This window comes from Felis catus, chromosome X (genome assembly GCF_018350175.1).
Source record: "Felis catus isolate Fca126 chromosome X, F.catus_Fca126_mat1.0, whole genome shotgun sequence".
NCBI classification, from domain to species: domain Eukaryota; kingdom Metazoa; phylum Chordata; class Mammalia; order Carnivora; family Felidae; genus Felis; species Felis catus.
Genome location: NC_058386.1, coordinates 106,930,653 through 106,951,563, shown reverse-complemented (window position 1 = coordinate 106,951,563; position 20,911 = coordinate 106,930,653). Strand labels below are relative to the sequence as shown.

The 20,911-nt window shown below is 47.7% G+C and overlaps 2 protein-coding genes across 8 annotated transcripts in view; one reads left to right on the top strand and one right to left on the bottom strand.

The window, feature by feature from the left end:
* ZNF280C (zinc finger protein 280C) overlaps positions 1 to 16,075 on the top strand; it is an 84,967-nt gene extending 68,892 nt beyond the window's left edge. For 2 of the 6 annotated variants that reach the window (XR_006592902.1, XR_006592906.1), the window contains exons 21-23: positions 2,397 to 2,467; positions 4,621 to 6,098; positions 11,643 to 16,075. The gene's annotated coding sequence lies outside the window, so the exon portion shown is untranslated. The remainder of the gene's footprint in view (positions 1 to 2,396; positions 2,468 to 4,620; positions 6,099 to 11,642) is intronic. The other 4 variants (XR_006592905.1, XR_006592903.1, XR_006592904.1 and 1 more) reach the window with 4 other exon arrangements.
* On the bottom strand, positions 8,026 to 19,595 carry RAB33A (RAB33A, member RAS oncogene family). 2 transcript variants are annotated; one of them, XM_006943998.4, is made up of 2 exons: positions 18,583 to 19,595; positions 8,026 to 8,615 (listed from the first exon to the last, which is right to left on the bottom strand). In XM_006943998.4, exons 1-2 carry the CDS (start codon positions 18,850 to 18,852, stop codon positions 8,160 to 8,162), a joined length of 726 nt encoding a protein of 241 aa, XP_006944060.1. In that variant the 5' UTR covers positions 18,853 to 19,595; the 3' UTR covers positions 8,026 to 8,159. The 2 variants fall into 2 exon arrangements, with proteins under 2 accessions (XP_006944060.1, XP_004000940.1); XM_004000891.5 differs by having other exon boundaries at positions 18,595 to 19,492.
* Positions 19,596 to 20,911: the final 1,316 nt, after the last annotated feature.

Here is a 20,911-nt window from a genome sequence, read left to right as displayed (position 1 = left end):
GGTGACTTTCAAGTGGCTTTGTGGTCAAATTATCTCAGTTCTGAATAATTTAAAACCAGAATATATTCAATGCAGATTCATTTTCAAAACTGAAGGATCAGGAAAAACCTGAATGTCTTCCATTTTCATTTCTTCCCTGTGCCCTTTGTATCAGAGAAATTGAATAAGTATAATATATGAATTTTTTCTATAAACTACATTTCACATATGTTATCTTAGTTAAACTTTCAAAAAAGTCTTGTAAAGATGATTTTCAATCCCATTTTACAGATAAACAAACTGAGTTCACTTGTCATTCTGAAAATAAAATGGTATCAGAAAGTACTGACTTGTTCATGTTACGGAAACATCATCCTCCCTGCCCTGGTTTTAGTCAAATCTGAGCATTTTAATTAATGAAAACAAGCACAATTTCAAAGCTGACTCCTTTTTATTTTTTAATTTTTTAATGTTTATTTTTGAGAGAGAGAGAGTGCGCACAAACAGGGAAGGGGTAGAGAAAGGGAGACAGAATCTGAAGCAGGCTCTGGGCTGTCAGTGCAAAGCCCAACGTGGGGCTCAAAGCCACGAACTATGCCATCATTACCTGAGCTGAAGTCGAATGCTCAACCGACTGAGCCACTCAAGCACCCCAGCACTGACTTACAATCTGTAGACAAATAAGCAATCCTTATTCAGAGGCCTAAAACTGCATTGTCTTCATAGGGGGCTTAAAATACATGTGGACCTTGAAAAAAACCTAATGCATGATCACACTGTACATTGGAATGGAAAACTGGAAAGAATCTTAGAGGTCATTTCTTCCCATCTCAAATGGTGCAAAGAAGCTCTTCTAAAATACCCCTTTTGAAAATAGTTCCAGGGGCGCCTGGGTGGCTCAGTCGGTTAAGCGTCCGACTTCGTCTCAGGTCATGATCTCACAGTTTGTGAGTTCAAGCCCCACGTCAGGCTCTGTACTGACAGCTCAGAGCCTGGACCCTGCTTCGGATTCTGTGTCTCCCTCTCCCTTTGCGTCTCCCTCACTTGTGCTCTGTCTTTCTCTCTCAAAAATAAATAAAATTAAAAAAAAATTTTTTTAATGAAAAAAAAAAAAGAAAACAGTTCCAATTGTTAAAGCCAGCCCATTCCTAGACTTTCCATCTCCTTATCCTGCCCTCACTCCTAGGAGGACAGTTTGATCCCTGGCTGCCTACTCAGTCCCTGCCCCCAGGTTCTGGGCCTATACCTGAGCTAATAGTGACTTCACTAGCTCAAGACCCAGTGCCTAGCATCCACTCCCATTTCATCTATTACTTGGTGTAAGTGCAGCAGGGGTGGAGTCCTTAGTCTCAGGCCCAGGAGTGCATCTTTCTCTCAGGCTTACGAGAAATAGAGACGAATAAGAGAAGTTAGCATTGTGGCTCTAGCTGTGCAGTTAGACGGACCTGGGCTATACCCTGCTCTAACACCGGGCAGCATTGTGACCCTGAACAAGCTACTGTGATCATTCTGTGCCTCAGAGGTGGTTGTGAGGATTACACACGATAGTTCCTGTTAGGCACATAACAGAGTACTTAGCAGTGCATCGTAAACAATGTTAGCTGCCACTAATAATTGTCGTTATTTCAGTTGGAGGTATAGAGGTTGGAAACTAGGCTAGGTCTGATATTCTTCCCATCTAATGATCTCCCTGGAAGGATAGGCGAGACCACAATAGCTGGGGTCCATCCTCTTTATCTGAAGCATTGAGATTTCCACCTGGGATTGGTGGGTAAGGATCAGGTAGGCCAGATTTCTTACCTATGCTTTTACCTGGCACTTCCTCCAGTACTTTAAGATTAAATGCAAAGGGTCACATACTTAGTCACTAGGGAAGGGATTAAGTACCAACTGGAGAGCTCAGGTCATGAGGTCTGTTTCCCAGTCTATTTCAAGACTGTCATGGTGTAGAGGAGCATCCTTGTGCCCTCAATGGTGTCTCTTAAGGCTCTCAGGCCTCCTTACCTACCCAGCTTCAAAACTTCTCTCCCTGAGCAGATGAGCTGCTTCTCAATGTCTCCTCTCCCTCCCTGCTGCCACGCTAGTAGTTCCTACCAGGGTTCACAGATTTCCCTTAGGAGAGTTGAACCCCAGTGATTTGATAGAGGTAGCTTACTTAGAAGAGTAAGCTTAACATGAGCTCTCCCCTCTTAACAAATTTTAAGTGTTCTTAAACAAAAAAAAAAGTACACACAAAAAAAGCACAAAGAAACTTTTGGAGGTGATGGATATGTTTATTACCTTGATTATGGTAATGATTTTATGGGCATATGCCTATGTCCAAACTCATTAAGTTGTATAAATTAAATAAGCTCAGTTTTATATATATGAATTATACCTTCATAAAGCTTTTTTTTTTTAATTAGTAACCCTTCTAGTTTCAGGTGTCTAAGTGCCGAGACTGGGACCAGGATTAGCTCCTTCAGATGGGCTTCCAACCCAGGAAATGGTCAGTACCAGTCAGAAAAACTCCTACTGGTAAACACTTTCCAACCTTCATTCATTTTAACCAGCAGAGGGCACACAACAGACATGCAATTTCTCTACTGAATTAATCTGTGCCTTGCATCCAGCATGGTCCTCACAGCATAGAGGTGTTTATACTCCGGATTAGTTCTTCAGTTGTCTCTAAGGGTTAAAAGGCACTTGCCTAGTAATTTCAGACAAACAGTGCAAGGACATTTGATATGACTGAAACACTTTCATTTATCTTAAGAAAAGACACTGAAAGGATCCACCTTACCAGGCTGGGTTCCATGAAGCTCTGGCTTGGGAAAAGTAGTTTCTGATTTTAGAGTTCATCAGGAAGCCTGAGGATACCCACTTAGCCACAGAGAAGGAGAGAGAGCCAGAGAGAGGAGGCCTGGAGGCACATGAGAATCAACTATAGACATTTTAAAAATACAAATTCCAGGGTGCCTGGGTGGCTCAGTCAGTTTAGCGTCCAACTCTTGATTTAGGCTCAGATCATGATCTCACAATTCATGGGTTCAAGCCCCGTGTAGCAAGGAGCCTACTTGGGATTCTCTCTCTCCCTCTCGGTCCCTGCCCCATGCTCTCTCTCTAAATAAATTAATTAAATAAAACTTTAAAGAAACAACAAATTCCTGAGCCCTGCTCCCAGATGTAGTAAATCAGAGTGGCGTTAGTGTCCCAGGAAATCTGTATTTTAACAGGTTGCCAACAGTTTTCATGCAGTTGTCTACGAGCCAGCATTTGGAAGCCTGTAATCTAGGGAAATTTCTGGGATCCTGGCTCAGTACTACTGCCCCACTGCCAGTTGTTAGGGTCGTGGACAAAACAAGATTTGAAGGCCCCCTGGGTGGCTCAGTCGGTTAAGCATCCAACTCCTGATTTTGGTTCAGGTCATGATCTTGCAGTTAATGAGCTCGAGCCCCATACCAGGTTCTGCACTGACAGTGTGGAGCCTGCTTGGGATTCTCTCTCTCTGCCCCCCCTCCCCCCCCCCCCCCCCCCCGGTCATGTTCACTTGCTCTCTCGCTCTCTCTCTCAAAATAAATAAATAAAACTTTAAAAATAAAAAATAAAAAAGATTTGAAACCAGTGGAGCCTGGGCCAGCCCTCCAGAGAGCAAGGCCTCTCCTAGTGGGGAGGATGAGGGATGGTGAGTGGAGAAGAGCCTCTAGAAGTTAAGGCAGCAACCCTGTCCCCTCAGGGGTTACAAGAGAATGATCGTTGACCTCTTTCTGCATCTGCCATTGTTGCTAGAGAAGCTGAGCCGTGCTATCCAGGGAGCTCTCGGCACACCTCCACGCCCTCCATCCCACCCCGTACTCAGGGTGGTCTGAAGTCAGCTTCACGTGGCGGGTGGGCTTCTCCAGCTCTTCTGGGCTAGGTGTCCCTCCCGGGCACTGCTCTCGGTGGTGTGCTCAGAGCAGCATCTGGTCCTGGGCTGATTGACCGAAGGATCCTGCTGAGAGAGTCCTCTGCCTCATGAACTTGGCCAGAGCCAGTCGTCAGGCTGAATGTGGGGGCCTGAGCAAATGCACAGATGCTGGGGGACGGGTAGTTCTGGGGGGCCCAGTGACAAATCCTGTAAGCCCTAAAGGCTGAGCAGCAGAGTCCACCTGGCTGTGTGGTTCCCAGCTTATTGTCTAGGGCAAGGACATCTTAGGGGGTCCTTTGTCCCAGAGCTGACACTTCTGTCAGCCACTTGGGCTTCTTGGAAGAATCTGGCCAGGGACATCCCATTCAAGGAGGAATGTCCCAGGCTGGCCACCTGGTTATTGAACGGCCTGCTTGCCAAACCCCTGTGGATCAGGGGGACCGGCTAGAGTGAACCTGAAATCCCTGCAAAGGTTCTGGAGCTTGGAACTACCTGGAATGACAGTATAATATCATAGAAAGAGCCCAGACTTGAAGTGAGACAGATCTTGCCTCACCACTTACTATATTGGACAAGTCACTAAATCAGTACATGTATATTCATATATGTAAAATGGAAATTGTTATCCGCACCTCACGGGGAAGGAGCACTAGATGAGCTAATGAAGGAATGTGGTGTGTTAGCACAGAGCCTGGCATATAATAGGCATTCAACTGTTGGTAGTTATTTCTCTTGGTCCTGTCTCTGTTACACAGGGGAAGACTCAAGGGTGTAGCTCTGAAAAGTGAAGACGATCTGTAGAGGAGACATACTGGCTATCATGGATCATTCCAGAGACATAGTGAGACTGCATGAGAGGCCTGGAAGCACCTCACTTCACTTGATTCTCCCTGCTCCTCACCACCCTCAACAGCAACAAGGATGTCATGATTCTCTGGCCTCCTTAGTCCCCTTCCTCTGGTGGCATTCTGGGATCAGCCCATTCCCAAATCCTTTTGCTCCTTCTGATGGAGGCTTGAGTGCCATTGAGTGCCCTGCTGATGCCAGCAGCAAGCTCTAGGGCTAGGAGACTGGGTGGAGCCTGGAGGTTCTCAGGATTCCCAGGGTCACAGTGGGAAGTCCCAGGACTTCTTGGCTGTTCCCAGGCACCTGAGGGAGAACAGTGTCATTACTGCAGGAAAGGACAGGATCACGCAGGTGAGGCTCAGAGGACAGAGGCAGGTAGGATTGGTGAGCACCTTCTATTCAGAGCAAAATTACCAGAGCCTTGGCAGGACCAAAAGATGATAGTCTTGTGGAAGTTCAGAGTCTGATTTTTAAGGTGGGGGGCAGTCAGTATGGAAATGACAGTCCTAAGGCCCACATTCAGGAGTCATCCAGGAAAGGTGTCTATTCTTCTCAGAAGAGCTAAGGAAAGTAGAGGCTTTTTGCTCTTGCTGGTCACCAAGCCTGCTGAATCTTACCAAAGGCTATTGAGTCTAGGTAATGATAAAACCTTCCACTCACTTCCCACTGCACTTAAATAAAACTCCAACCCAACAGACCGGGCCTCACCTACTTCTCAACCTCATCGCCCACATGCTCTCCCTTGCTCCCACTAGCCTCCTTTCTGTTTCTCAAGCACACCAACCTCACTTCTGCCTCAGGGCCTTGGCATTTGCTGTTTCTTCAGCCTGGGGTTCTTGTTCTGACCTCATACCTGGTTGCTCCTCTCCATTCAGGTCTCAGCTCAAATGTTACCTCTTCAAAGATACCTGTTGTGATCACTGTATCTAATATGTTGCCCTTCCCCCACCTCCCTCACTTTCCATCCATTTACCCTGTTTTATGACCCTGAGAGTCCTTATTGCTCTCAAATTCTCTCATTATGTATCTCACTTCTTGTATAGTGTCTATCTCCTTTGTGAAAGCAGGATTTAAATTGTTCGCCTGCATTACCCCCAGGGCTTAGCACAGTGGCTCATAGTAGATGGTCAGTAAATATTTGTTGAATGACTGAAAGGTGTCAGAGGCAATTCCGGTCTAGAAGAGGCAATCCTGATTAGAGGACTCAGAATGTTGTTATCTTGACCCTGTTACGGCACAGAAGGACCCTGAACAAGACAAGCCAAGACCCAGACTGAAATGTAACCATCAGAATGGATAAGTGTACCTGCAGCGACTGAGAGATGGCCCAGCCCTGCAGCCAAGTCAAGAGCCAAAAGACACCACACAACAGCAGGTCGTGTCCTGGGTAAGGACTCAGCATCTGAAGTCTGAGACAAGGCCCAAGGCCCAAGTCAGTTGGGGAGAAGTATAGCAACAGGGGGTTCAGCAAGCAGTTCACCAACAGACAACAGGCTCCTAGCCCCTTGGGTGAGATTCAGGGGCAGGGTGTTGGGTGGGGACAACTAGTAAAAAAAAAAACCAAAACCTAGCCCTAACTGGGGTACTAGGCAGGCTTCAAAGACGGGTCAAGGCAGAAGCCAAGTAATGAAAACCAAACCGGTGACTGGGACTCAGCCTGAGGCCAGGTGGGGGTGGGATGGGGATAGGGTGGGGAGTTAGCCAGTTCTGGAGGAAGAGGGCTCTAAGGACAACTAGGCAGGACCAGACAGGCTATTTGTTTGGGTGGGAGGTGCTTCTGGAATATATGATCTTTTGCTGGGGTGGGGGTGGGGAGGAGGATAGGGGACAGACCTGGGTTCACCTACCAGAGGAAAGTGCTCAGGGGTTGTCTGCCTGGGACCCTCTCTCCATGGGCTTCTGACAAGAGAGCAGCCTTAAAGAGTACCCCTGAAACACCTGCTTCTGATTCTGTGTCTCCCTCTCTCTCTGCCCCTCCCCCACTCATGCTCTGTCTCTCTCTGTCCCAGAAATAAATAAACATTAAAAAAAATTGGGGCTCCTGGGTGGCTCAGTCGGTTGAGTGACCGACTTTGGCTCAGGTCATGATCTCACAGTCCATAAGTTCAAGCCCCGCGTCGGGCTCTGTGCTGACAGCTCAGAGCCTGGAGCCTCCTTCTGATTCTGTGTCTCCCTCTCTCTCTGCGCCCCCCCCCCCACTCATGGTCTGTCTCTCTCTGTCTCAGAAATAAACATTTTAAAAAAAAGAGTACCCCTGAAATAAATCTTTCTGAGGCTGTTATAGCTATGCCTTTATAGCCACTCTTAATTACTTTAACAATTGGACAAGGGACTTTCACATCCATAGGACCAGACATTTAACAAATACCTACAGGATTCCTGCTAGAAAACCACAAAAACTCCCACTGCCTCAAAGAGCAACAAACTGTCCTGCCTCTTTTTGTACGCCTCCCTATCCTCAGCTCCCCCACTAGGGCTGCTCAGCTTTTGTCTTTTCATTCAACCCCCAAGGTCATTCCTGCCTCCCTACTTTGGCCACTCCCCCCCGCCACCAAACCAGATCGAACACTTTATTCAACATACAAAATAAGTTATTTTTCAGTGGCTCCTCCCTATCATTGAGTACATAATGCTCTCAATTCCCATAGCACAGCCTCAAACTTGGTGATATTGTTTAATTTTTGTTCTCAAGTAGTTTCAGTATGGGCATTGTTTCCACAACCAGATCAGAGCGTCTTTGGAAACAGGGGACAAATCCTCCCCTTGTTATGTTTCCTCCATAGCACCTAGCAAGGATCTGGGGGCATAACAGATATTTGTTAGCTTGAGCCCTGCCCTCTTCAAGAAAGGGTAGGGGGAAAATACCACTCTGGCTGTCACAGACTGCTTGGTAAAAAAAAAAAAAAAAAAAAAATGGGAGGCAGGATTTAACTACTCTGGAAGCAACTGGGCCCCTTGGGCAACCTATACTTTTTATTTTTAAACTTTGGGAAATGAGGAGAGAGCAGCCTACTCTCAACATCCAGGGAACCTAGGAAATATTTATAAGTTAGCATCTCCTTTCAAGACTTCTCTATCCTTCCACATATCTGGTCTATATCCCACCCTCTCTGGGTGTTTCTGCCCACTGATGACACTGAGTGACAGAATGAATTAGTCCTGAAGAAGTGACTCAAATGATTCAGGTGGCATAGAAGTCTAGTAGGGTGTGTGCCTTGGCAAAGCATTATTGTTCTAGTAGGGCGAGCTGCCTCTTCTACTCCTCACAATCAGAAATGTCTTCTTGGCGGAAAGCAAGACATCAAGGCATGTGATAATCTATACAAATTTTATTTTAATATCAATTTGTATGGAAACAAGCAGATGTCAGCATTTTTGCAGGCACAGGAAAAAAAAGGGAAAGAAAAAACTCCAGTAATAATTGATCTTGTATTTACACCATTTGGTTTCAACAAGGACAGGAAGCTTTGCTGTTAGCTTCCTGTGGGGACTCCAGTTTCTGCACCTTCCCCTGCTGCCTCTCAGCATCACGATAGAGCAGGGATTTCTGAGCCTTTAATCGGCAAGCCAGGCACATGAAAATTGACTCCACATTCTGGCTCTCTTTGGGGTCCTTGGCCGAAGTCTCAAACAAGAGCATGTTGTGGGCATCGGCAAATTTCAGGGCTAAGTTGGAGGGCACCTGGATCTGTTCCCTCAAGTCACACTTGTTGCCCACAAGCACTTTGGGGACTAGTGGGGGCACAGCATGCCCGTTGCATTCTTGGATCCACATTTTGAGGTTGGTGAAGGATGTCATCTTGGTGACGTCATAGACGAAGACCACTGCATGCACATTGCGGTAGTAATGCTCGACCATGCTTTTGCGGAAGCGTTCCTGACCTGCTGTGTCCCATACTTGAACCTGGAAGATACAAAAACCCATATCTGGAGTCAGAAAAGGAAACATGAATGGATAGGAGAAAATATGGTTCTGTGATCTTATAAAAATGAGGTGAAAAGCCCTGACACAGGAAGGGGTTCTTTGAAAGACTGGAAGAATGGACTTTTCGAAGTATACAGAGAAGTTTCTCTCCAGGTTTTAACATTTTTCTCAAAAATTTGAGTTGAAAATCTTGAGTTGAAAAATATTAAGGCTTTTAGTTGAAAAACTGGGATGTAAATTGGTCAGCTTTTCTGGAGGAGTATTTGGCAATATTATCAAGAACCTTGAAAATGTTCAAAACTCTTCAAGCCTATAATATCACTTCCAGAAATCCATACAAAGTAGCAGAGATGCGGTCAAATTTCTGTACAAAGATTTTTTTTTTAATTTTTTAAAAGCTTTTTTATTTTGAGAGAGAGAGAGCGTGCACACCCACGAATGGAGTTGGGGCAGAGAGAGAGAGAGAAAGGGAGAATCTCAAGCAGGCTCTGCACTGTCAATGTGGAGACTGATATGGGGCTCAAACCCACAAATTGCAAGATCATGACCTGAGCTGAAATCAAGAGTTGGATGTTTAACTGACTGAGCCACCCAGGCTCCCCCTGTACAAGGATCTTAATAGCAGTGTTTATACTTTTTTAAAAACAGCAAACAACCTAAATGATCACTAAGAATAGCAGAGGTGTATGTACATATCTATACAGTGGGCTATTATGCAGCCATTAAAAATAATGTTTTCAAAGAATAAATGGTGGAGGAAATTCTCATAAAATATCAGGAAGTGAAAAAAGCAGTATACAAAATTTTTTATATGCTATGGCCTTAATATTTTTAATATTAAAAATAGACATATGCCAGGGTGCCTGGATGGCTCAGTCGGTCAAGGGTCCGACTCTTGATCTCGGTTCAGGTCATGATCTCATGGTTCATGAGTTCGAGCCCTGTGTCGGGCTCTGTGCTGACAGTGTGGAGCCTGTTTGGGATTCCCTCTCTCTCCCTTGCTGTCTGCCCCTCCCCCACTCATGTGCACACACGCGTCCTCCCTCCCTCTCTCTGTCTCTCAAAATAAATAAACTTAAAAAAATAGACATATGCCTAGGATAAACTGGAAGTGTACACACCAGGACATTAATGGTATTTATCTGCAGTGGGACTATAGGTGTTATTTATTTCCTTTTTTTTTTTTTTTTTTTTTTTTTTTTTGGTATATTCCAAATTTTCTAAACACTTTGTCTTGTATTTTTACCTGACTTTTTTTTTTAATTTTTTTAGACAAATCATTTTTTAAATGTTTGTTTATTATTTTTAAAAGAGAGGGGGACAGGGGATCTGAAGCAGGCTCCGCACTGACAGTAGCGAGCCCAATGCCTGGGTCGAACTCACGAACTGTGAGATCATAACCTGAGCCAAAGTCAGACGCTCAACTGACTAAGCCATCCAGGTGCCCTTTGCATGACTTTTTATTTTATTTATTTATTTATTTATTTATTTATTTATTTATTTATTTATTTATTTAAGTTTATTTTTGAGACAGAGAGAAACAGAGCATGAACGGGGGAGGGTCAGAGAGAGAGGGAGACACAGAATGGGAAGCAGGCTCCAGGCTCTGAGCCATCAGCCCAGAGCCCGACGCGGGGCTCGAACCCACGGACCGCGAGATCGTGACCTGAGCCGAAGTCGGACGCTTAACCGACTGAGCCACCCAGGCGCCCCTGCATGACTTTTTAAATAAAACAAAGTGTTAAAATCTCACCTTTTAGGGGCACCTGGGTGGCTCAGTCGGTTGAGCGTCCAACTTCAGCTCGGGTCATGATCTCATAGATCTTGAGTTCGAGCCCCACATCCAGCTTGCTGCTGTCAGCAGGGGCCCACTTCAGATCCTCTGTCCCCCTCTCTCTCTGCTCCCCCCCCCCTGCTCTCTAGCTCCCTCTCTCTCTCAAAAAAAAAAAAATCTCACCTTTTAGCTCCATTTATTCTAAGTTCACTTTTTTGATGTGAAAAAGGCAATTTAGCTCACTGGATTTTTCTTCTGCATCTCAGCTTTGGGGATAAAGGCCAAATTATGAAGGAAAAAATGCTGATTATCAGTAACACATACAAAGACACAATTCCCAAGGGATACTCTGGAGTAGAAGACACACAATCACCCCATCTATTTCCCTTTATACATCCAAAGTCTTGGACAAGAGAAATTTATTCTCAGAACGATGGCCCAAGGCCCTATGCAATTCTCAGTTATCAAAGAAAATTTGATTATGGTCACTAATTGACTACTATGGCTCTTAAAACCAAGTATAGCCTTTATTTGCAGTTAGCAGTCAGTAAGTGTAATCTGGTAAATATAATTGAATCTCTTTGCTGAGTGAAGATCTTACAGGGCCCCAGAGTCATCATCATTCTGAACATCAATTTTCATTGTCTAGGCTCTCCTTCATCTCCTCTATTGACATGACTGCCACGTTCCTTTGGCACAACTGTCAGATTCACTCCTTCTGTTTTGATTTTCATGTCCCTAGGCCAGACCCTCCTTTCCTCACTCCTGGACTACAGCAAAGTCTTTTGTATTCTTGATGTCTCCACTCCAGTGCTTCCTGCATGCTGCTTTCAAACTAGGCTTCCTAAATCCCTGCTTGTATCAGCGTGACACCCTCCTCTTTAGGAAATTATGACAGCCCTCTTCTGCATGTAGCCTCAAATGGAAAAGTGTCTGACATCATTCGGCCCAGCCCAGCCTGGTTTCAAACTACTCAGCTATACCCGGTTCATTCCCTCCTCTGTACCTTTGGTCCTGCTAGTCCATCCTTCCCCAGCAGAACAGGTCGCCCCCTTGTTGCCCTCTCCAAATCTCACCCATCCTTCAAGGTTCGGCTCATGCCCACATTCTTCCTAAAACTCCATTCTTCTCCCCCTTCTCTTCAATTCTCTGTTCTTCTAACTTTCTATTGTACTTTGAGTCTGTACCACACCATTTAGAATATATTATTTGTTGTCTACTTGTTTCATCAGTGCTCTTGACATTTCTCCAGCCAAACTTGTAAGCAGCCTTTTTCTGCATCAGATCACTTGTCACCATGGTCGTTGTCGTCATCATCATCATCATCAAAAGGCAGTATTGAGCCACCAAAACTACAGTCTGGCATCCTACGTATCTCCCAAGGCGATTTCAGAAAGAACATTCGACTTTGGTTACACAGAAAAATGTAAGTCCTTGAACACTGATTTGCTTCTGAAAGCAGAGAGAGAAAAGATTTTCACTTCTTCCACCTCTCCAGTGCTCTGAGCAGAAAGAAAGAGCAGGCCAGGAAAGGTATGGAGGTCAATGGGAAGAGAGCAGGTATAGCACAAGAATATCATTACCACTTGGCTCCTGATCCCCACCTCCACCCTCCAGTAGTCCTAACTCTTGCCTCTGAGTAAGGCTGAATCCCTACCAGCCCTCAGGCATGTGGCAGATGCTTTAACACCATGAGCTCAGAACTCTAAAAATACCTGCCACAAGCAGGAACACGGGTGGGAGTGTGTGAGGTGTTTGGGGCTGAGTGGGTTGGCTGTTTGGCTTTTCTTTGCCTTCAGAATTGTATACACCATCCAAACTGCCAGAGCTGCAGGGAGGATCCTTCCTGCTGTAGACCTCCTTGCCTTTCCAGTGCCACGGGGAGCCTTGAAGCTTTTATTTGGAGGCTCAGAATTTAAAGTGTAGCACTGCTCCCATTGCAGCTTTTTATAAACCCCACTCTAAGTTCTTTGCACCCCCGTCAATGGCAAGCGGTGAGTCCGGAAGCAGGCTGCTCATAGCACAAAGTCAGAATGGATGGTGTGGCCTCAGAGCCATCACAAAGGGAGAGCGCAGCAGTCAGTTCACTGCACACAAATGACCTCATTCTGTTTGGGAGTTTGGTGTCCTTGTTCTTAGCATCCTCACAAACCCCTGATCCCTGCCAGACAGCGAAAGCATCTCCTCCCGCTTTCCAGCTGGCACTCCTCTCATCCATTCTTCCCTTCCTGTGGGCACCACATCCACATGGTAGCCAGGTGTGCTGGCTGCTCCCTAGCCACATACATGCTCCCCAGATCCTCTTTTCTCTCCCAGGGCTAGTGAGGGCATCACGGAGTCAACCAGCCTGGGTGCAAACCTCAACAGGATCATGTACTAATCAGGTGTTCTTAGGTGAGTTACTTACTCTGTCTTCAGTGTCCTCCCCTGGAAGCTAAAGATAACCTCAGCCATCTCCGTGGGGATGCTGTGAGGATTAGCATTCCTCATGAGTACATGACACAGTGCCTAATACATACTCTCCCTTCCTCCCTGGCCCCAAACTTCCACCATCAAGTCTGGTCCAACAGCTAATTGAGCGGGTGCTATCAGAGATGCAGCAGCAGTAGGCATGGCATTGAGAGACCTGGGTTCCAGCTCCTCTACTTAGTAGCAGAGTAAATGACGAGGCAGATTAACACACGAGAAAGAGCTTTTGCAAAATAGAAGTACTCTGTAAGTGCTGGCTGTTGCCATTATTTCAGAGGGCCCATCGGCTGTCCTGGTAGCACTGTTCCCTGGATGCACTGGTTCTCCTCCTGGAAAGCACAGAAAGCCTGGCTTCTTGATGATGGCATGGAGCCAAGGCCAAGGCAGTCAGTGGGGAGGGGGAAAGAAAGCAATGCCAGCAACGTGCCACAGGCGGCTGGGGGCAGGCCCAGAGTGACAGGGGTGTTGGAGGAGGCTCCAGGGGCACAGTGTGGAGAGCTGCCGAAGAGAAATCTAGGCTTTTAAACCATTATCCTGGGGCTGCCGCTGCCTGAGCAAGCTTCAGCAAGTCCCCCACCCCTGCACGTGCTTCTAGCTCACACGGGTATTTCTTTTCCCTCTGGAACATATCTGGCATCTTTCTATAGATGAGGAGTGAATGTCCTTTTGTTGGAGGCCGGCGGGGGAGGGTAGAAGTAGAAAAAGGGAGACAGATACATCTGTAACCTTTGGAGGATGCCCAAGTGGATGATGGGAAAAGTCGAAAACAAATCTTTTTTCATTTAGCTGGACTGTCCCATCTGCACCTAAGATACACACACAGTCACACACAAGGCTGACACAGAGAATGGCAAAGGAGGACAGAGACAAAGAGAAACTCACACACAGAAAGAGAGGCAGCAAGGCAGGCAGAGAAACACACACTGATGGATAATTAGCCATTAAGTGAACTGGCATAAGATGGAAGTTCAGAAGCCCTAAGGAAGACATGATGTCATTCTGACTGCAGGCAGCTTCTGAGGGAACACTGAGCTCAGCCTCTGTCCCCTCAGTAATATAACACAGGAAGGTGTCTGTCCAAGTGCTCAGCAGAGGAAGAGAGTCCACAGTCCTGGGTGGCACCTGCCCACAGCCGCAGCTGACCTGCAGTTTGCCTAGTCGGGAGGGCTGGGGCAGAGGGGTACCAGCTGTTGGGGGAGCTAAACGAGACAGGAGCAGGGGTGCTTCCATGAGAATTTACAAAGAATGGCTCAAAAATTAGTTCTGAGCCTCTCCTCTCTTACCTCCCCCATCTCACCCCTCACACACTCCTATTTGGCACTTTCCAGTGCTTTTAGACTGAGGCAGGCTTAATATGATTTAGCTAAACCTGTAGGAGATGGACATATCGTGTCATTAAGGAAAGCTCCACCCTTCGTTTAGGATCAAGAAGGCCTCCACACTTCCTAGGCTGATGTCATGAAGGGCCGTCAGCTTTCCCATATGATGCCCCTCTGTATCCCTGTCACAGGTAACTGCGTGGGTTGGGCGCACCATGGGACCAGCCCAAATTGCTAGGGAAGAGCACCCACAAGGGAATTGGGAAACCTGAGTGGAAGGCCTGTCCCTGTGTGATCTTGTCACTTTCCCTCTCCAAGCCTCGGTTTCCTATCTGTTAAATGAGCACATTGGTTTAGAGATTCTTTAAGGTCTCTTCCATCTCTGAACATTCTCGGGTTCTCACATCCAAAGGGAGACAGTCAAGATGCAAAAAGTAAAACCTAGGTTCTCAGCTCAGTGTCTGGGGTGCAGTTGAAGGAGACATCTTGCAGGCTCCTAAGTTCCAGGGCTCTAACCCTGGACCCTTGGCCTAGAAGAGACCACAAGGCCAGCTGTCCAGCCTGCCATCTCCCGCTGAGCACACTCCCCACCTCCCCACACCCCAGGCTAGAAATTGCCCCCTAGAGCAGAGAGTGGTGTTAAACAGCTTGGGCTTTGAATCCACATTGAAGTTCTGACCCTGTCACAGAGAACGCAGGATAGTGAGAGAGACAAGTGCTTGGGCTCAAGGCTCAAAGACTGAAACTCAGATCCATGTGCCTCTGGGCAAGTTATTTAATCTCTCTAACTTTGGTCTCCTTATCTGTTGAATAGGAATGATAATAATAGTCCAAATTGCATAGAGCTGCTGTGAAGATCAGATAAGATAGTGCCTGTAAAGCACCTAACCCAGGCTCTTGGTCAATATGTAGAAGCTGATGTTGTTGTTGTTGTTGTTGTTGTTGTTGTTGTTGTTATTGCCTACTCATTGGAAGCTTTTCTTGATGTTCATGTGAACCAGGAAACACTGGATTATAAATGTTGTGATGGAGAGGGGGTGGGACACATTGATTGGAAACACCAAATGGGGCTTCGAAGCCCTAGAGATGGCCCTTGTAATTAAGAGAGTAGCCCTAAATTTGAGAACTCAGTCACCCCCCTGCAGGGGTTGATGTATGTACCACCCTGGGACACAGGGAGGCTGCCCAGGAGAGGCCACACCCTACCCCTGGACTGAGAGAAGGGCTTGCAGAGACCTCTCTGCCATCCTCCTGTGAGGGCTGGCATTTGTAGCCTGATGGCCTTCTATTGCTGGCTGTGGCCTAGGGCCACTTCAGCCTGTCACATTGGACTTCTCTCCCTCCCCCAAAGGGCGAAGCCTTTGGCAGTCACCTCCTAGCATGGATTTGGCATTTGCTCCTTGAAAAACTCCAGGCCAGCCGGAGTGTGGGGCAAAATCTCCTCCCATCTAGATCATGTGCTAGCTGCCTTGCTCTGCCATCTTCCCACAGACATGCTGGTCTCGCCTGCTGCCTTTGGCCCTGAAGTTGCAGCAGCTCTACAAGAGGCAGGGTCACTATCTCCCCACTCCCACACCCCACCCTGGGCTCCTTCGGAATCTGCACGCAGAGGGCTCCTCTATGAACAGTGTCACAAGGCTTTGCCCTCTCAAAAATATCATCTTCCCAAAAAAGCCTGTATTAAGCACTTATCGGCACATGGTGTTGTGCTGAGCTCTGTTTCTAGTGAGTCACACTGTCACAGGCTCTGCCCTCTGGGAAAAAGTCTGGAATCTTTGGCAAAGACTGTAAACTCCAGTTTAGCTAAGTACTTGGTTGTTAGGAAGGAAGGAGTCTTTTAAAAATGTCCCCAAGGCCATTGGGCAGTGACCCTCTTCTACTTGTTTTCACCTCCCTTTTCCCACTTCTGGCTTTCTCCTCTCCTCTCCTCTCCTCCTGTTCTCTCTTCTTCCTCTTGCCCCAAACTCCCAAACACTTTCTTTCTCCTCCATCTGAATTTCAGGTGGACTTATTCTCCCTCTTTTAAATCCAGAGAATTCTTTGGCTCAATGTGACACTTGATTTTAAGCAAGCAATAACATTAAATTTTAAGGTCTTTGAGGGTTTAAGAACACATCCATAAGTATATTTCTACTTTGGATATAAAAAGGCATGTTTCAGGGTGCGCCTGGGTGGCTCAGTCGGTTAAGCGCCTGACTTCAGCTCAGGTCATGATCTCATGGGTTCATGAGTTTGAGCCCCACATTGGTATCTGCTGACGGTATGGAGCCTGCTTGGGATTTTCTCTCTCTGCCTCTCTCTCTCTCTCTCTCTCTCTCTCTCTCTCTCCCTCTCTCTCTCTCTCTCTCTCTCTCCCTCTCTCTCTCTGTATCTCAAAATAAATAAACTTAAAAAAAAATAGGGGTGCCTGTGTGGCTCAGTTGGTTGAGCATCCAACTTCGGCTCAAGTCATGATCTTGCGGTTTGTGGGTGGGTTCGAGCCCCACATCAGGCTCACTGTTGTCACCACATAGCCCACTTCGGATCCTCTGTCCCGCTCTCTCTCTGTCCCTCCCTCTCCCTCTCTCTCAAAAATAAATACACAGTTTTTTAAAAAAATGAAAATAATAAATTAAAAAGCCATGTTTCAGAAATTCCAGAATCTTTTTTTTTAGTTTTTTTTAATGTTTATTTATTTTTGAGAGAGAACTCAAGCAGGAGAGGGGCAAAGAGAGAGAGGGACACAGAATCTGAAGCAGGCTCCAGGCTCTGAGCTGTCAGCACAGAGCCTGACATGGGGCTCGAACCCACGAACTGCAAGATCATGACCTGAACCAAAGTCAGACACCCAACTGATTGAGCCACCCTGGCACCCAGAAATTCCAGAATCTTACAACCTTACATTAAAGAAGTTAGACACACTAGAGAAAGTCCTAACCAAGCAAACGTCAATATACGAGCCCTAGAAAAAGATACAGACAGCTACTTTGACTTTAAAAAAGAAATGTAGCAATTCCCCCCAAAATGCAAGGGACAAACAAGGTCTCTATTTCAAAACAGTGCCCCATCTTCCTGACCCTGGGGCTCAGTTGCTCTCCAGAGCTCTCCCTTACCAGTACCTAGCTGCCCATCTTCCTGGCATCCAGTGCCTTGGCCCAGTTTCCGAAGCCATTTTAAAACACATTCATTTTAATAATCAAGGAATCTGGAGTTGTGCACAGTTTAGTGTTTCATCATTCTCCCCCGTTACTCAGCCCTTCTCTCCACATCACTCAGAAGAGGCACCTTGGGGTCATTTGGGCTCCTGACCAGCAAGAGGGAAATTGACCTCCACCCAACAGCCAGCGTCAGACCATAGGCTCAAGGAAAACCCAGCTGTGGATCCAGTAGAGTTGGTATTTAGTGCACAGGGCCTTTTGAGGTGCATTCCTTCCCATAATCCTGCCCCCTCTGACCCCTGACACATGAAGCTGCCCTTGCCATGTCCTCCCTCTGCACCTAGAAATGTATCTGTCCTGTCGAGTTTCTACCTTTTCTGAACCAGCGTGAACACAAATGGTCAGATGAGAATATCTGTACTTAGCCAATTTGATAAATAAGCTAATGGGGGTGGGGGTGGGGGTGGGAAGGAGCAAGACACTTTCCTTGGCCCTCAGATAAGTTGCTCTGCATTTTTACAAGGGCCTGCTGAAGACAATACCAACAGAATGAGTAATGAGGTAGTTCATTCATTAGGTATCCCAGACAAATAAACAAGATACCATTTGAGAGGAGACTGTTCCAAAAGAACAAGTTTGTTATGAAGGGCTGGCGGGTGACCCTGCCTCAGTTGCTTTAAAAGGGCTCATGGCTTTGTGCCGGAACCACCCCACTTCACCCCTGTTCCACCTCAGTCCTGATCCTAACCATAAACTGTAGTTTAAAATAAAACGGTTTTCATTCACTGTGGATTTTCATGTTTTCCCCTTCTCTAATGCCTCAGGGCTTAGCCAAAGTGGGTTTTTGCAGCCCACCAGCACCCAAGAAGTAGAAGAGACCTCAGGATGTGCAAAGTGCTTTGGGATCCATCCCACAGACTGGGAGCAAGAGATGCCTTAGCCTTATACCTCCCTCTGCCCACAGGTGCCACTGCTCACGGCTCAGGGTCAAGGATGGGATCAAACATGCTTTTCCTATGGCAGGTGGCAGGCATGGGCAAAGGGCAGGAGTGTAACCACTCCCGCCAGCCCTAACAAAACGGGTGAGGTGGGGACCATGCCACTGAGAGAAACGAAAGGGAATGAGGAGATGCCGAGGGTCTTCGGCTCGGCACGCGGCGACACGGCCACGCGCTGGACGTTTACAACCACTAGAGCGATGCCTCAAGCGAGGCCCCCTTCCAGATCCCTCCCTTCCCGGACCTGACCGTCTGGATCACCTTGATCTTCTCGCCCTCGATTTCCACGGTCTTCTCCCTGAAGTCCACGCCAATGGTGGCCTCAGTCTTGTCCGGGAAGGTCCCCCCGCAGAAGCGGAAGGTCAGGCAGGTCTTGCCCACGTTGGAGTCCCCAATCACGATGATTTTGAAGATGCGAATCTGCACGTACTGGTCCAGCGAAGAGTCGAGCTCCAGGGACGCCAGGCCCGCGGCCGAGGCGGGCTGCAGGCTCCCATGGCCCAGGATGGGCTGCGCCATCTCCCCCGGACCGGACCGGGGCCCCAACCCCGCTCGAGGGCTCCACACAAAGAGAGCGGGCACGTTAGTGCGCTCGAGGCGAGCGAGCTTTGTGCGTGTGTGTGCGTGTCTGTAAGTGTATGTCCGCGCGTGTGTGCGTGCGCCGGCGGCGTGTGCGCGCGCGCGTGAAGGGGGTGCCTCTCACCCCAGGCCCCCCTCCTCCGCCAGCGCACCCTCCTTGCAGCTCCGAGGCACCGGCACAAAAGCCGGCGAGTGCGCGAGAGACGGAAGGGGCCGGCCGCGAGCCTCCTCCTCCTGCCCGTGCCCCGGACCGGACGCTCGCGCGGGCGGCCCCACGGCGCTCTCCAGGCGGCAGCCGCCTAGGCCCTCCCCTGCCTGGACCCCTGGGACACACCGGAGGGCGGAAGCCTGAGGAAAGGGAGGGGATGTGGAGAGCGGCGCACGCCGACCGGGGAAGGTCTTCCGTTCTCCTCGCCCCCATTGATTTTATAGGTTGCGGGCTCCCCACCCCCGCGTTCTCAGAGCGCGCGGGGTCGGTGGGCAGGGGGCACAGCTGGGGAGGACAAAGACAGCTGCACCCTAAGGCTTCTCGGGAGCACTTCGGCCTCGGAGCAACAGTACCCGGAGGGGGGGCGGGGAGGGGCAGAGACACCTCTTTCACCTCCTGAGCACGCCTCCTCGGCTCCCTCCCAAGCCTGGGGATAAAGAGATGCTCTGTCTTTTTGAGTAAGCAGGTGCACTCGCGCGCCCAGAGGAGCCGGGGAGGGTGCTGCCAAGACACGCCTTGGGTTGTGGGGGCCGGCGCAGCTGACAGGAGGGAGCCGGGGGCGCGGGGTGTGCGTGTGTAGGGGGAGTTACTGTTTCTGTCACCGACTTGCCAGATGTAGGGGGGGGGGGGTGGCGCGTGCCAGGCGCCAACCTCCCTTCATCACACCATGAGCACCCATCCTCTGAATGTTCAGGAGAGCGGCTTCCATTGGCTGTCGCGGTCGGTTGTGTTTGGCTGGCCAATGGGGAAGGCCCGCCGCCGGAGAGGGCCATACAGGGTAGGAGAAGGGGGGAAGCTAGTGGTGGCAGCTCCAGCAAAAGGGAACCTTGTTTCTTGGACTAACCCTTACAGACCTAGGAGGAGGGATCTTGGGACATAGCATAAACCTTACAGTGTCTTCCATCTGAAATAATGTCCATATAATCATAAGTCCTTTCAGAATGGTGCAGTTTCGAAAGGAATTGGAAACCCCAAGGAGGGTTCACCCCTCTGCAACTGAATGTAGAACAAAGTGGTTGGGTCTACTTTGTCCGAAGTCTAGATTATGCTTGGAAGATGATAAATGAACAGAACTTTCTTACGGTATTAGGGGGCAGCTTCCCAAAGCTTACTAAGCATCACACATCTTGGTGGAGACCTATATTCCGTCTCCCAAGAGTGATTTGCAGGTTCAGAGTTTGCTTGTTTGAAACCAATTTTACTGAGGTACAACTTACATACAATAAAATGCACCCATTTTGTTTGCTTTTAAAACTTTCTCCCTCCTCTCACACATTTCATAGGCTAAGGCAATTTTGACATATGTCGATTGCACCGACATATGAGTTATTCACTAATGCCTTCAAAGTCAGGGATACCAGCAGCACACAAGAGCTGCCATCTCATTTGTGTGTGAGGCTGAGCTGCAGAAGAGACAAACGTGACTAAATCCATTCCCACTATGAGAAGAACAATTCAGTGCATCAGTAATAGATCTATATGCAAATTGGAATGTGACTGCTCAGCCAAATTCAAGTTACTCAAAATGGCTGTGAAAACTTGGGTCTTCTAGTTAATAACCTTTCTTAGATGAGTTAGCAGATATATTTATAGCTAACTCTTCTCATACATATGAGTCACTCACTAAACCCTAGAGTCACTCTAAAATCCTAGATTATACTATTCAATATTAAAACCATTTCGAGAAGGATTTAATCTTAGTTGGCTAATCCAAGGTCATCATTATGAATACCAATTATTATTGTACAGTGTGAATAGCAATCTTCATGTGCAGTATTTTGTTTTTTTGAT